Here is a 14,223-nt window from a genome sequence, read left to right on the forward strand (position 1 = left end):
CCTTCAATAATCCAAGTAAAACCACAAACTGAGCAACCAATGTGGAGAATGCAATAATGATACAAGTATATTACTGTTACAATGTGAAAACAATACTTTTTATGCTTTATTGCAGATGTGATATGCTGAAAACTGATCCTATCCAATTTACCAAGACACATTTTGTAGATAAAGTGGATTTCAGTTCTAAATGCCAAAAAGAAACTGAGAAATATTTTTTCATCTATATTATAGATTCGATATTAAGGAAGTAAGTAAGATTCTGAAATCGTGTTAGAGAATTTATCTGACAAAGGCCAGTTAGTCATTCAATGTCTGATGATTGTACACTTTTATTTGAAGATCCCACTATGATTTATACCCTTATAGATATATTTATCTGTCTCCACACAACTAGAAATCTCTTAAAATCTAATGGGGTTTCAATTGCATGTAAACTTGTAGATTAATCACTGTTGTTTACTCTAACAAAAGTTTGATGTAGACTAAGAATTACCGTTTATCATACTGCACAGTTTGGCTGCTTTAATCTCTCTGTACTTCAGAGATAGGTCTGCTCTTGGCTGGAGGGACATCAAAGGCTACCTAGAACACCTGGGCACATGTTTACCTGCTTGTCTCTGTGATAAGTAAGTAGTATATATAACTTGAACTGTATGTTGTATAAGGAGCGATTGAATTTTCAAAGTCAAGGGGGACAGGTTTAATTTTGTTTAATTACTGTTTATCCCATTGTCTAATGATTCAGTTCTTATGTGCTGGTTGTGTTTACTTTTTGAGTCCCCTTTGTCCTTTCTGAGAGAGAGAGAGAGAGAGAGAGAGAGAGAGAGAGAGAGAGAGAGAGAATATGAGGAAGATTGAAAATCCATTCTTGTGGTTCAGTAGTATGCCCCTATATGTTTATTTAGTCCCAATGAATGGAAGGGGAGTCCATAGTTCTTTAATGGGACTATACATACCCAGAACCCTGTCCCTTCTATTCATTGAGACTATACTGCTGCAGTATAGGACCTGAAGTATACAGGGACCAGTTGGACAATAAACCAATTTATATAAGTATATGTATACCAATATCAAAATATAAACTGCATAATAATTATAAGCATTGTAGATGAACCTATTGTCCTTCCTGATATACTTTATTTTATCAAATAAAATGTACAACATATCTTAGTTGTGTTGTATATTTTATTTGATAAAGTAAAATATATCAGGAAAGACACTATTTAAATAAAGATAATTTCAAAATTAAATCATTTTGAGGATATTTAAGAGTTTCTTGAACTAATTGCAGTACAAATATACACATGTGTACATTTATCATTCCTTCTGTCCAAGTATTATATCCTTAAAAACAAGATGACAACGATTACGTATTTATCTTATTTTCATTTCCAACAAAATTTATTTTCAAAGAAAAGACTGAAACTTGTTAGCATCGAAAAATTTAAATGCTATACAGAATATCAAGTTTTTATTTAGGAACAATTCATGAAAAGTCAATTTATCAAATTCTTAAATTTTGCAAAAAAATATTTGTTGACTTGATCCGCGCTGCGTTTGGTAGATGACGAATTTCTTCAAAATAAATAGAAATTAAAGTAGAGGTACCATTTGGTACCCTATGTTTAGGGGAAAAAATGACGTTCTCCAATCTTTTCAATCTGCCTTCAAGTAAATATAAGTTATTAGAAAGCTTTTAGTATTTGTAACAATAATTTCCTGTGTTCTCTTCATATATCTTGGATTGATCAGCTATAAGCTACAAACACTGTGCCTTTATGAATGAGAACAAAAATCGTGAATGAAGTTTCGTGACGGTTATAATCAAGTTTTTCAAATCGCATTCTAATGATGATTTCACACCACCAGGTTGGGTAAATAAGAGAAAATAGCTTACAACCACGCTAAAGAAAATAACTCTTGGTACATCCTACCCGACACATTATTATACCATTCTCAACATGATTTACACAGATTTCTTTTCTTTTTTAAAAAAGAAGAACGAGAGAAAGAAATATTGATTTGGGAAAATCAGAAAATTCCATTCACCATTTTAGTTTATTCAGCTGTGATTTTCTTGAAAGAGAAAAAAAAATCAAAATATAAAAAAAAAATTGAGACGATTTGAAGGATACATTTAGTTCCTCAATAATTTATAGACATTAAATATATTTTTGAAAGTAGGTAGTTCGAGTTTTAAAACAGTATTCATTGTCTTGAATCATTGTCAGAATACGTAATTTTCCTTCTATATAATATATAAAAGACAATGGACATTTTTTGAGAATCGGCAGGTAGATTTTTTTTTTAAAATTATGTTCCTTCTATATGTAATTTCAACAAAAGAAACGATTATTATCAACCACTGTCGCGGGAACACGGAAAACTGAAACTTCTCATTTTTTCCTGTACACTTAGTACAATGTTGTCAGGAAATAAATGTGTAGATTCCTATCAATACTGCTTCCGTTTTATTGGTTTTAGACCCAATATACCGCGACTTGTTAAAACATAAAAGAAAAAATGTTAATTGAACAAGACTCCTGTTTTCCAAAACCGATCGCCACCGGTAGACGGTCCCGATTATTGTGGCCATGCTCCGGATTATGGCTTATTATTTTTTCCTCTTCAAAGTGCGCCTACAAGACTGAAATTCTAAGTCCCAAGATCACGTCACGATGTCTGGAGTTTCTCTAGAAAAATAAAATAAAGTTCTGGGTCTAAGAATATTGTCTGAACATAATGTGGAATCAAAGTTAAAATTAGATTCGTGGAATGAATTATTATATTTTTTATGTTTTTACTTTTTTTGTTTGTTTGGAAATGTTTTTTTTCACCAGAAAATTTTTGCACGAGAACTTGATAGAAACTTCATATGTGTTAAAAGTATCATACTTTTTAAGATTTATATAAATACGAATGTATATTAAATGTTTTATAAAATGAACTTAGTTCAGGAGGTACAAAAATTGAGAAGTCATATAAAATATCAATTGCAAAAAAAATTGAGGATTTGTCTTTCCTTTTTCAGAGGAAGAAAACTACTTCAAACAGTAATTGGATTAGGTTACTTAGCTCACGTAAACTGATTAGGTAGGGATTTGTGGATTATGAGAATTAAGATAACGGCAAGATGTCCCGAGTAAGGTAAAGTCTTATCCATTGCGGAATTACAATTACTTCGGCTAATTTTGAAGGACTTTATGGCATAATGACATTTTATTTTTGCCTCCTTTTATGCGGGTAATTTTGATTTTATGCCATATTCCCGGTGCATGTCAGTCGTCTTCCAATTAATAATGTATATTTTATGTGTATTCTTTAAGCCGTGCTATGCATTTTAGTTTTGTGGCAATGAATTATGTACGAGGTCTTTACCCTGCATTTTCCCTCGGTCTTTTAACATTGATACATCAACTAATCCACTGTGATACCGCGTATACATACAGGGTATTATTTTACTTTTATTACATAATTAAAGAATCGTTTATCTTTCTCGCATGTACAAGATATCAAACGGTTTTCTATCGGATAATTTACGATAAAATAGCATACTCACGTGGAGGCAATACAAACTCATTGATAACATTGACAAGCCCCGCCCCGCGATGACAAGTAATCCAATCATAAAAACTAATGGGCGGGGTATGTTTTGTATTCTGTCCAATGGGTTGTCCGCCGCTTTAAAATTGCTAAATGGTTGGTCGCTTTAGAGGTTTAGATCGTTTGTATTACTAACGTTCTCAAAGTCAACAGAGGAAATTGATATTCTTTCAATGTTTTCTGTAGAAAGAAGCGTGTCAGCTTATGATCGCATGAAAATAAGAAAGTTTGCAGTTAATGGATTGAAATGCTTGAGAGGTGTACACAGGATTTTAAAAATTAACCCTGTCTGTGGAAAGTTTTAAATTCATGAATCCTGGATATTAAACATAACATTGCACGCGGAGAGTTCATCCTATGATTAAATGTGTATTGTCTTGTTTTCATATCATTAACAACGTGTGTCAGCAAGGACTTGCATTATTTTAAGGAGTTCATGGAATAAATGTGCATTCGTTTATAAACGAAAACCAAAAATAGAAAAACCAAAAAAGAAATTATAGAGAAGATTTTTTTGAAACGTTTCTTAAAATACTATGTGATATGTTTGACATGACTTTGACAATTTTTGCATATTCTTAGGATTTATATTTTCTGTGAGTGTTTGGTGGATCCATTAGGAGCGTGAATACGATGGGGTACGGTGTGATCTTCGGACTCCTGTGGAGTATTTTCATGGCTAATCTGAATTTCTCCTCAAGCACCGGTAAGTGTGAGAATATTCATTATCAGACTCTGTTTGTCTACGTGCAATCTACACAAGAGCATTAAGGATATTGTACACTCTAGGACCACTTGACTTGCCCTAAGTCAGAAAGAAAAAAAATATATAACTGCTTGTGCGGACAATAGATTACAATTAAAGTGTTTTTACTTTAGGGAGAGATCAAGGGGTTTTAAGTCGCGATGAAAGTTTTCGTTACGATCTTTCATTTGACGACGTTTTGAATTTCTCTATGCAAAGTGTTTCTTTGCATACACGGCAGGCAAGGTCTTTTTTAATATTTTTCCTCCCTTCGATTCAGCTTTTATTGAATGGGTTATAAATGGGTTGCCATCTATAGTTCATAAAACTAATTGTTTATATGGAGTTTAATTTTACACACCTGCCGTGTGTATTGACGCTCAAGGTTTGTCAAGATAAATGTTCTCTTGTGGTATAAACCATGTGCTCTTAAATAAAGAATATCGATTTTTTTTTATTCTAGTAAATGCAAGATCAGAAATATTAAGTGATTTGCAAACATTTAATAGAATTTTGCCTTGATAAATACACAAGTTACGCGAAAGTGAATTTTTACTATTAGCCCCAAGATCGCGCTCTGTCCGCAATACGCTTGTTCATGAGGACAATAATTGATCAAATTTGTAAGAAATTGATTAGGTCTTGTTCTTTTACTTAAGGGGGTTGTCATAAACTTGTTTACTAATGTTTTACTTTCCCTCCTTTTATTTGCTTTTTTACCATGTAAGATATAAAGCTAGAAGGCATGCTGTAAATTAAAAAGACTCCATCATAAAACTCGGACATCAAAGATGAAAATTATTATTTTGGCCAAACAACATAATGACAATAAGGTTTTATTAGTTTTTAATGATGGGACCCACATGTTCGAAATTGACCATTACCTCACTTGGGCTTTTGAAGTGTCTTGTTTAATTTCACCTTTACATTTTCTACAACTCCTTCATGTTATATCAGGTCTTGTTCAAGTTGTTAAACTTCACTTTACAACAATCTGTCATTTTTATTCACTGGGTTACTCATCAAGAAAATTATAAAAACAATTCAAGTAAAAAGTTTAATAGTCTAATTCTTGGATTTTTAAGGAGAAACATGTTTTAAATGTAAAATTTTTTACAACATCAACATTTTACTTTAAAAAAAGTTTGCGATTCCATTTTTCAACAGTTTTACAAGTAAAAAATAATTTTTCCGCATAGGAAATGATTTATGCTACTAATTGTGAAAACAATTAAATAGTGGTTATTAATCTTATGAATGGGTACATGGATTCTAATGAGAAGAGAATTAGTCAAAGGGTGTGTGAGGTCTTTAAGGTGAAATGGTATCCAGTCAGTAGTCCCAAGGGATTTAGTAATGTACTCTGGGAATTCCTCCTAATGCTGCTGGTGTTTATTATGATGAGGGGGGCTGTTTGTTTTTTGGAGCTAATGATGGAAATTATAGAAGAATCCGAAAATCCCCTTTATATTTCTCTATATGCTTTTTTCCTCGCAGGAATCAAATGCAGTCTTCCCGTAATTGTATTGCCGAGTTGAAAGACTTCTGTATCTATTATTTATGATAAATCGCAAAATAAGATGGAATGAAATCCGACTTGAATGTGAATCTCGCTTGCACTCTGTTGCACAATGCTGTACAAAGGATGGAATTAGCTTCTCGATAAAAACATCGTTAAAACAGATGGCTTCACTTTCATCATGCATAAGTTAGAATGAATGAAATGAGATGTGTCCTAATTTAATTACACAGATAGTCTTCATTATTTGAAAAAAAAATTATGCAATTACTGAATTGTTTTATAAGTTGCTTAATTGAAAACAAGGAAAAAAATCCTTTGGTATTTTACAAAATCCTTGGTGGTCATTCATTTAAATATCTCATAGAAGAAAAAGAACACATCACTGCACATAGCTACGAATTATATATGAGTACATTGAAGATGAAATGTTCGCTGAAAGGAAATTAAATTTGTAAATAAATTGAAACACATTGCCAAAGACAATGACTGGCTAATCGCAGTGTTTATAGCTATTAGCTACTAATGCTGACTGAACTCTCCCTAACCCCCTACTCTAACTTTTCAAACAAATTCGTAGGGAATGGATGGAGCTTTGTAGATAAAAGACATGTTTTCCTAGAGCACATGCCCCAATCAGATGTATTTACACATCATATTCGTAATAACCAGAACATCTGATTTATCTCAGTCGCTATGTCTGTTTCTTTGTAAGTTACTCCTGATTTTGTAATCCATTTATCCCCCAGTGGAAAACTCGGACCATTTCGGGCCATTGTCTTTAAAAACAATTTTAAAAGCAGTTCAGTATTAGGTTTAGAGGAAAGAAAAGCCTTAATTTGTCAAATGCATTGATTAACATGAATATTGAAAGTGATGCATGTTTAGTTGCTATTGATGATGATAGAATTACATTGAAAAGGGCATTGTGCATGTCAAATGTTGGAAATGATATCTAGGAAGTCCAGAATGCTAATGTAATGATATGAAAGAGGAACAGCTCATCTATTTTAAATTCTGCTGTATTAATGGAGAGGCAAGATTTGCTCACCATAGCTTGACGAACTCGCATTGTAGCAATTTATGAATTTATTTTTAAAAAAAAAGCAGTGATAACATCAATTCTATGCTAAAAATGATCCAGATTTGTGAAATTTCAGATTCCCCTCAAAGCTCATGTAATCACCCAAACAAAAGCAGAATTCGACCACGCAGAATACACCTAAGTCGAACCTTGTACCAACATTGTCAAACCGTGCAGAGTTTTACTGCATTTCCAGGTGTCCTGCTTGGGGCTGAATGTTTACAGTCCTAAAAATTATATTAATCTGCTTATGAATAATTTAGGGCAGAAAAATTGGATTTCTTGAACAAAAAAGTTTATTGTCCAGATCTGTTAATTCTTCTTAATGTGGGCAGATGATCTTCAAACTTTTTGTTGTGTGTATCAGTCTCGAGGTTTTGACTCCCTGCTCTATATTTTAAGGATTATGTGGGATATTTTAAAAAAAGTTTTATTACGTGATAACAATTTTTGTCTGGGCTCTAGTATATGATGTATGATAGAGAGCCTGAGAAAAAAAGTTTTTTTTGCGAAAGCAATTTCAATTCCAAATGTTTATGTAAGAAGTGTAGTGTGAGATCATTAGACAAAAATAACAAGATCGAATTGGTTAGGATAGACCAAAGTCGAAGGTTAATGGGTGCTGAAAGACAGAAACATGTTTCTGGTGCCAATTAATGGACAGGGACAGAAAAAACAAGTTTGTTTTCTCATTCAATGAACCATTTTCTGTTTCATGATTTCTGGCTGCAAAAAAGTCGTACCCCCCTTTGGCAGATGTTTTTCTTTGCCGGCTCGCAAAATGATTGTTTAACCGTGTAAGTCTTTGGTAACCTGGTTCAAAATTCATAATCCACATGATAAATGACTTTACACCATGAAAAGTGTCAGGTGCAAGTTATTTTTCTCTTCCACGAATATTTGACATGCTAAGATGCTTTCCAACCACATTGTGGATTATGTAGATTATGGTTGTATGTACAATCCTTGGCAAAAGAAGAGTATGGTGTGAACAGCATGGTATCAGGTTAATTCACAATAAAAGACTATCTCTTTTGCAAAGTTAATTGTAGCAGAATTATTATTTAATTGGAAAAGATAGGTATACCACTAGTTTCGAACTGCAACTTGATTGACAAAAATGCAGTTAATTCTGTCTCTCACCCCCAACAGAATGCTGATTTTGCAGGCACAGTAAGAAAGTCAGACATGTCTGTGTTTTTGCTGACAATGGAGGAAAAGTAACCAAGAACGGTCCTTTAATGGACAGTTAAGATGATCTAACACTATCGCAGGTGCAGGGGCTAACTAGAAATCCTCCCCTAATCCTGCCAGCTTAGAGACACCACAAGCTTCTCGGCTGATAAACTACTCATGGCACACATCTTTAGAGATATTTATTTCTACATTAGAGACTTTTGTCAACATGGGAAACTTCTATTGGGGAGGTTGACTCCCATGTTAAATGAAAGTAAAGTGAGAAAATCGTCTTTATTAAGTGGGTTGAAAAAGCTGTGGCCTGTTCTTTTTTGCTTTTTCTATAGCATGTTCATTGAGATTTGCCCTTGGATGACTGCCTTTCCACAGATGCCTGTTCAAATAAATCCCGGCTAGAAGCCATACAGCATTTTTAAAAGTGAGCCAACTGTAAAATAAGGGGTCATATTTTGTCAATTCTCCATAATACCCTTGCGCCTTTGAAGATGCATACTCGATTGTCCTTAGAAGGCCAAATAATATTATATCCATTGATCCAGCTTTTCTGATAGCTGGGATCAAACATGTCTCAAAACCGCATTAGGACATTTTGTGTGTGAAAGGAAAAGGAGAGAAATGGAAGCAGTGTTTACCACATTCCGTAGTAGGGGTTCGCTTTGACATTTGCATTAAGATGAATTAATTGATCACAAGAAGCTCTTAAGATAAGTAATGATAGTAAAACACATGAAGACCTCATTAATAATACAAGATCACAGAGTGGTATGCAAATGACCCCATGTAAGACATTATATGAATGAAGTCCCGACAGGAAATGCAGAAGATAATCAGGCAGTAAAAATCAGGGGGATGATACAACTTATTAATGGAGATTCCTGTTTACTTTCCCTGAGGAGAAGTGAACAACTGGTAGCCATTAGCCTCTCCCCCTGCCCATTCTGACCATGCTGGTGTGGAGGGGGTAACAAAGATAAGAGAAATGCTGATCTTTAGTGCTAAATGAACCTTATCTCAGCATAGAGAACTGTATCATGCAGGATATAAGCTGTGTTATCTTTATAAAATGGTCATTTACTGATTATATCTTTCAGCATGCACTTGTGAGAAAAGGTTTTTTTGATCTGTTGAGCATCATTTTTATCAATGTTTCATAACATGGTGAATTCATAAGGATAAAAAAACTTAATAAAAATTCCATTTTCATAATCTAAAAAGATTTAAAAACTTTAGATAATGAACCTATTACCACAACTTTTTGAGAGAGAAAAAAATTACTCATATGTAGGCGTTTCATGGTTATATTCATAAATAATATTATTTATGAGGTATGCGACACATATAGCATTAAATTAGTCTTAATAATAATAATTGCAGCTGAATGATTCATATCTTTGGGTCTTGTTTAAATTATAAGTGTGTGTAATTATAATCAAGGTTCTTATGATTTAAGATGAGCCATGTATCTTGGAATAGCTTTGTGATGTCAAAGAAGCTAATCACATTAAAATTCAATGGTCGTGGTTTTTAACTAGATGATTTACAATGAATCGGAAGCAATTTGTTGTTTCAAACCTTTCCCTTTTTGCAATGTGGGGTCTAGACTTAGAATGCTAATAAGTAACATGACATTTTATGAAATTATTCACAATACAAAGACAAAAAAAGACAGACTGAAAGTTGTCAGAAGTGCATATTTTTGAAATATTTTCAGAAAATATATGCATCCATATGCATATTAGTTTTAGAAAGTAGAAGATAATCGTCACATTGCTAGTTAGAGGATTTCGTTGGTGGACATTTCAACATTTACAATTTTGTTTCTTAGGTATATGTATGTAGCAAGCTAATCTTTCATTGCTGCACATGTAAAGGTATAAAGGTTTATTAGACAAATGGCTACATGACCTGCATTGAACAAAGTATCAGCAGACTTCACGTCAAAGAGATGTGTGAAGACACTTGACACAGTTGTGAGTATGTCAAATCTTCCATGGTACAAGTACACAGTCTCACAACACCTCTTCTTGACAGAAAGCTAAAAATGCAGCCTCTATCTCAGATTTTATCTACACAATGAGATGTTCCCAGGTTTTTGGTGAGGAGAGATGATCTGTTTTGCTATAGGTCTGATGTGCAGCTGAAAAGTTTGGATGGTATAGATAATAGGTTCTTGTTATCACCTACCTACTAATGTGCTAGATCTTTCCCAGGGGCTTTGTTGTTGTCTTATGAAGTACATAATACTATTAGTAACTGGACAAATTATCAGCTCATTGTGGCATTTGTAGAACAAGGCCTTCACCAGTTAAAGTCACACCTTACCCTGCAGAGCAATGAAGCATCTGATGAAGAAAAGGATTCAATATCTCACTAGGTTTCTTTATGTCAAGCTGATGGCTTCTGTTCTGAACATCTGGCAAGTTATGTCATAAGAACCTCAGAAAAATATGAATGTTTAAAACATTAAAGAGTATAGCCAAATGCACTTGGCTTAGAGTCCTGTGGTGTAGATGGAGAGCTGGCTAATAATGCAGCTGATGTACTGAGACCTAAGCTTTGCTGAGACTTTTGGAGGGAAAACTGCACACATGGTGTGCAGTGCAAACTGTGATGCAAGGATTGGACACCTGGGTTATCTCTGGCAACCCTAATGAAAATTGATTTGGAAAAAATCCCCCCTTGAAAAAAAATGTAATTTGAAATTGCTATCTCTCTCTGCTGCTTCTTGGGAGGAAAATCTGAGAGCTAATTCAATCAAAGTTTGCTTGTGAGGAATAGCTCTTACACAGGTTTAATGACATGGGTCAGGTAGTGTAGAGCATCAGTTGCTGAAGAGGTGGTTTAAATTCCAAACAAAAGTTACTTTTGATTGATCAGAATGTCAAAAGCCTGTGAACGAATGTCCTATCTGGGATGTCCAACCATCTGTGAGTAGTAACCTAATCCCGGGAAGTTCCCCAATTCCCTGACTACCGATGGGTCAGCCTAAATACCAGTTAGGATGCCACATTAATCACAGTTTTCTAATCTGTCCAGAGATCTGCGAATCCAGCATGCAAGCTACCAGGTTGTTTGATGTGAAAGAGATGTATGGGGATGGAAAAATGAGATTTTAATAAATATTCTGATAAATGAGGGGGGTATCCTATTTACTTTTGTTTTTGTTTGCTGTAGTTGTTTACAGTTGCCAAGGTTATGTTCTGGGAAATTTGCAATATTTCAAGCATTAATCATAATCATTATTTTTACCATGGGAACCCTCATCCTGGCGATGTAATTAAATAGTACCTTTTAGACTAATTTCTTAATTTTGTGGGAGAATTTGCTCATCCTTTGAAAATTTATGCTATGTTGATTAGAAGAAATAAAAATCCCCTGATTCATCATAATAATTTTCTTTTGATGTCGACCAAAAAGGTATATAAAATCAAGAAATGATACCTACAATTATTCACAAAGAGCATTTCACATCTCGGTTGTTGTTACATTTCAGTAGGCATTCAAAAGGCAATCATCTAGATTAAGCAGCAGTCTCTTTTTGCTAGAGCTTTTGTAAAAAACTTTTTTGCAGGGATTATAAATAACTAGAAACTGTCAACAACTAGAGGTCTGGAGAGTAAGTTTTTTACGTAAAGTCAGACTCGGAAGAAGGTGTTTTCCGAGACACCTCAGACCACACCGCTGACAAGTTGATCTATTTTTAATGTAATTAAAGCCTTCGTCATGCCATCTTAGACGTTCCCAGAGAATCAGAATTATGAATTATTTATTGGAATGGTAGAAAAGAGATGTTTGCGTTTTTTTGTACTTAAGTGCAATTCATGGCGATTTCTGTGATTGTAAGTGTGCAGATCCTTAGAGTAATGGAATACAATTTTGAAATCTAGCATTTTGATATATACTCCAGTGACAGCCAAGAATATGACTCATATTGTTTTGTTCAGCTTTCTGGTTAAAATATCTTTGTTATATCCCTCTTGAAAAATGTAAGAATGGACTTCAATAGTTTATAAGATAGGGGTGTTGACAGCTCTAAATTCTTATCAGTTGGTCTCCTCTCCTGAAAAGTGCCTCTAAAACCATCAATAGACCATCTTGGTGAGTCCCAATACCTCCGATAAAAAAGACTTAGTGGTCTGTAGCCCGTCTTGATTGGGAAATGTTATGGTGGCTTAAATGTGCATCAGACTGGAAATTTGTTGTCAGTGGCGATCTCAGAATTATTATTTTTTTGTCGTCTTAGATCAGTGTTATGGCTCTTCAATGATAAAAAACTTTATAATGGCTGATGTTTATATCTGTATACTTAATCTAGAGTCTCGTTCTAGCCTGGTCACTGGCGACGGTAGAGTGCGAATCGCAATCCTTACAAATGACAAGAAATACCTGTGGAGTCTCCTATACATGGGTTTTACATGTTTGATTGTTGATCACATTCATGTATCATACTCCAGACCCTTGTCATATTGACCGTTATGAACATACGACTTGTCAGTTACATTCATGTCAATGTCAACTACTAAGTGGGGACGACTAATTAATTCCTTAATATACATAGTAGTAGATATTTATACATCCTTAAAATAATCATCAGCAGATATTTGTAGTAGCAAATTAATTAAAAAGAAGGTGGGGCCATCCTTAAAAAATTGTTTTTTTGCGGTAACGCGACCGACTCACCAAAATCCACCCTACTGGATTTTTTTTATGGGTTCAAAAATTTTTTTTTTTTTTTTTTTTTTACATATCCATTTTCTAATTTTATCCTATTGACATTTTTTACGTCCCCATTGCACTTGTAGACGCCGTTTTTAAAAAAGAACTGATGTGTTCTGATATTTGAACAATAAAAGATTGGATTCATTAAGAATGCCTTAATTTTCTTGTTTGATAAGTAACTTAAAGTGAAATCTAAGACATAGTTAATACCTCTATATAATCAAAATTTAATTTGACTTTTTGTCTTAAGCCTACCTACCTACCCACGCCTAAAATGATGAGGCGCGTTACCGCAAAATAAAATATTTTTAAGGATGGCCCGGGTTTGGATTGCCATACTGTCTAAATCATGTTCAGTGGATCAGAAATTAATTGGAATCGCTAATCAAAGTTTTGAGTTAAATTAAGCATAATGAAATCAGCAATTGACAGGACATATAATCTGTCCGCCTTCGAATTGGAAATGAAATACGGTAACCATTTCTCGTGGGGGCCCTCCTGTCATGACATACATGTATCGATATGCTTTTTGTTGTAATGAACTTTTTTAGGTGGTAAGATAAGATTTCTTCCCAAGATAAACAGAAGGATTAACGTTCCATTTCTGGCACAGTTTGCTAAGTGAATGTTTTGGCATTAAGTGTGTTTGTGGCCCGAGATAGGAAAGTTCAAATGTCAATTGGTGTTAGTATCTCAAAGACACTTGATATTTCATTCTTTCAATAATAAAAAGCAAAGTCCCATTTGGGCTATTGTTCCCAAATTTAGTCATTACACAATGGAATTTATTGTAATCTTAAAAGACATTATTTGGCCTTACTGTGATTAATTTGCATTCACTGTCTCTGAGAAAAAAAAATTGTTCCAGGTTTGTAATCTTAAATCTCTCAGATTAAGGATAAGCTAAAATTTTGACCTAAGATGAAGTAATAGTTTAAACAGAGAATTTATTCTGATAAAACTACAGGTTGCCTCAACCATGACTATATTCAGAATATCTTTGACTATATTTAAAATATCTCGTGTGTAATCCAATTTGTATCAGAGTCATTAAAGCATTCATAATACTTTGTTACATTAAACAGAACAACAAAGGCTTTCAGACCAAGGAAAGAGACCTCCGTTTATTAATGCATATCTGATGAGATTTAAAACGACTGTATTTCCCACCTATCCATTTGAAATAGCCCGTGTATCTTTGTCAAGATTCATGAACTATTACACACAGATAATGGCTGCAATAGTTGTGGTGGATCAACTGTGGTTCAAAGTGGTCATTTGTTGACCATTGCTGACCATTGTATGGCCCCAGATTGTAGAGTCTGGGGTGCAGAAAAGTGTGTCCAGGCAATG

The 14,223-nt window shown here is 34.0% G+C and overlaps 1 protein-coding gene across 2 annotated transcripts in view; it reads left to right on the top strand.

Annotated features, from left to right (window-relative positions):
• Positions 1-369: 369 nt before the first annotated feature.
• The window catches only part of LOC134260301 (netrin receptor UNC5C-like), a 77,501-nt gene continuing 63,647 nt past the window's right edge, over positions 370-14,223 (top strand). Inside the window, exons 1-3 of one of the 2 annotated variants that reach the window (XM_062742869.1) lie at positions 370-629; positions 3,035-3,150; positions 4,189-4,312. In XM_062742869.1, coding sequence (XP_062598853.1) covers positions 4,240-4,312 — 73 coding nt within the window. In that variant the 5' untranslated portion in view covers positions 370-629; positions 3,035-3,150; positions 4,189-4,239. Of the gene's footprint in view, positions 630-3,034; positions 3,151-3,729; positions 4,313-14,223 lie in introns of those variants that run through there. The other variant, XM_062742870.1, reaches the window with a different exon arrangement.

This window comes from Saccostrea cucullata, unplaced genomic scaffold (assembly GCF_032062105.1).
Source record: "Saccostrea cucullata isolate Sc308-1 unplaced genomic scaffold, CSIRO_AGI_Scuc_v1 ctg713, whole genome shotgun sequence".
In the NCBI taxonomy this organism is placed as follows: Eukaryota; Metazoa; Mollusca; class Bivalvia; order Ostreida; family Ostreidae; genus Saccostrea; species Saccostrea cuccullata.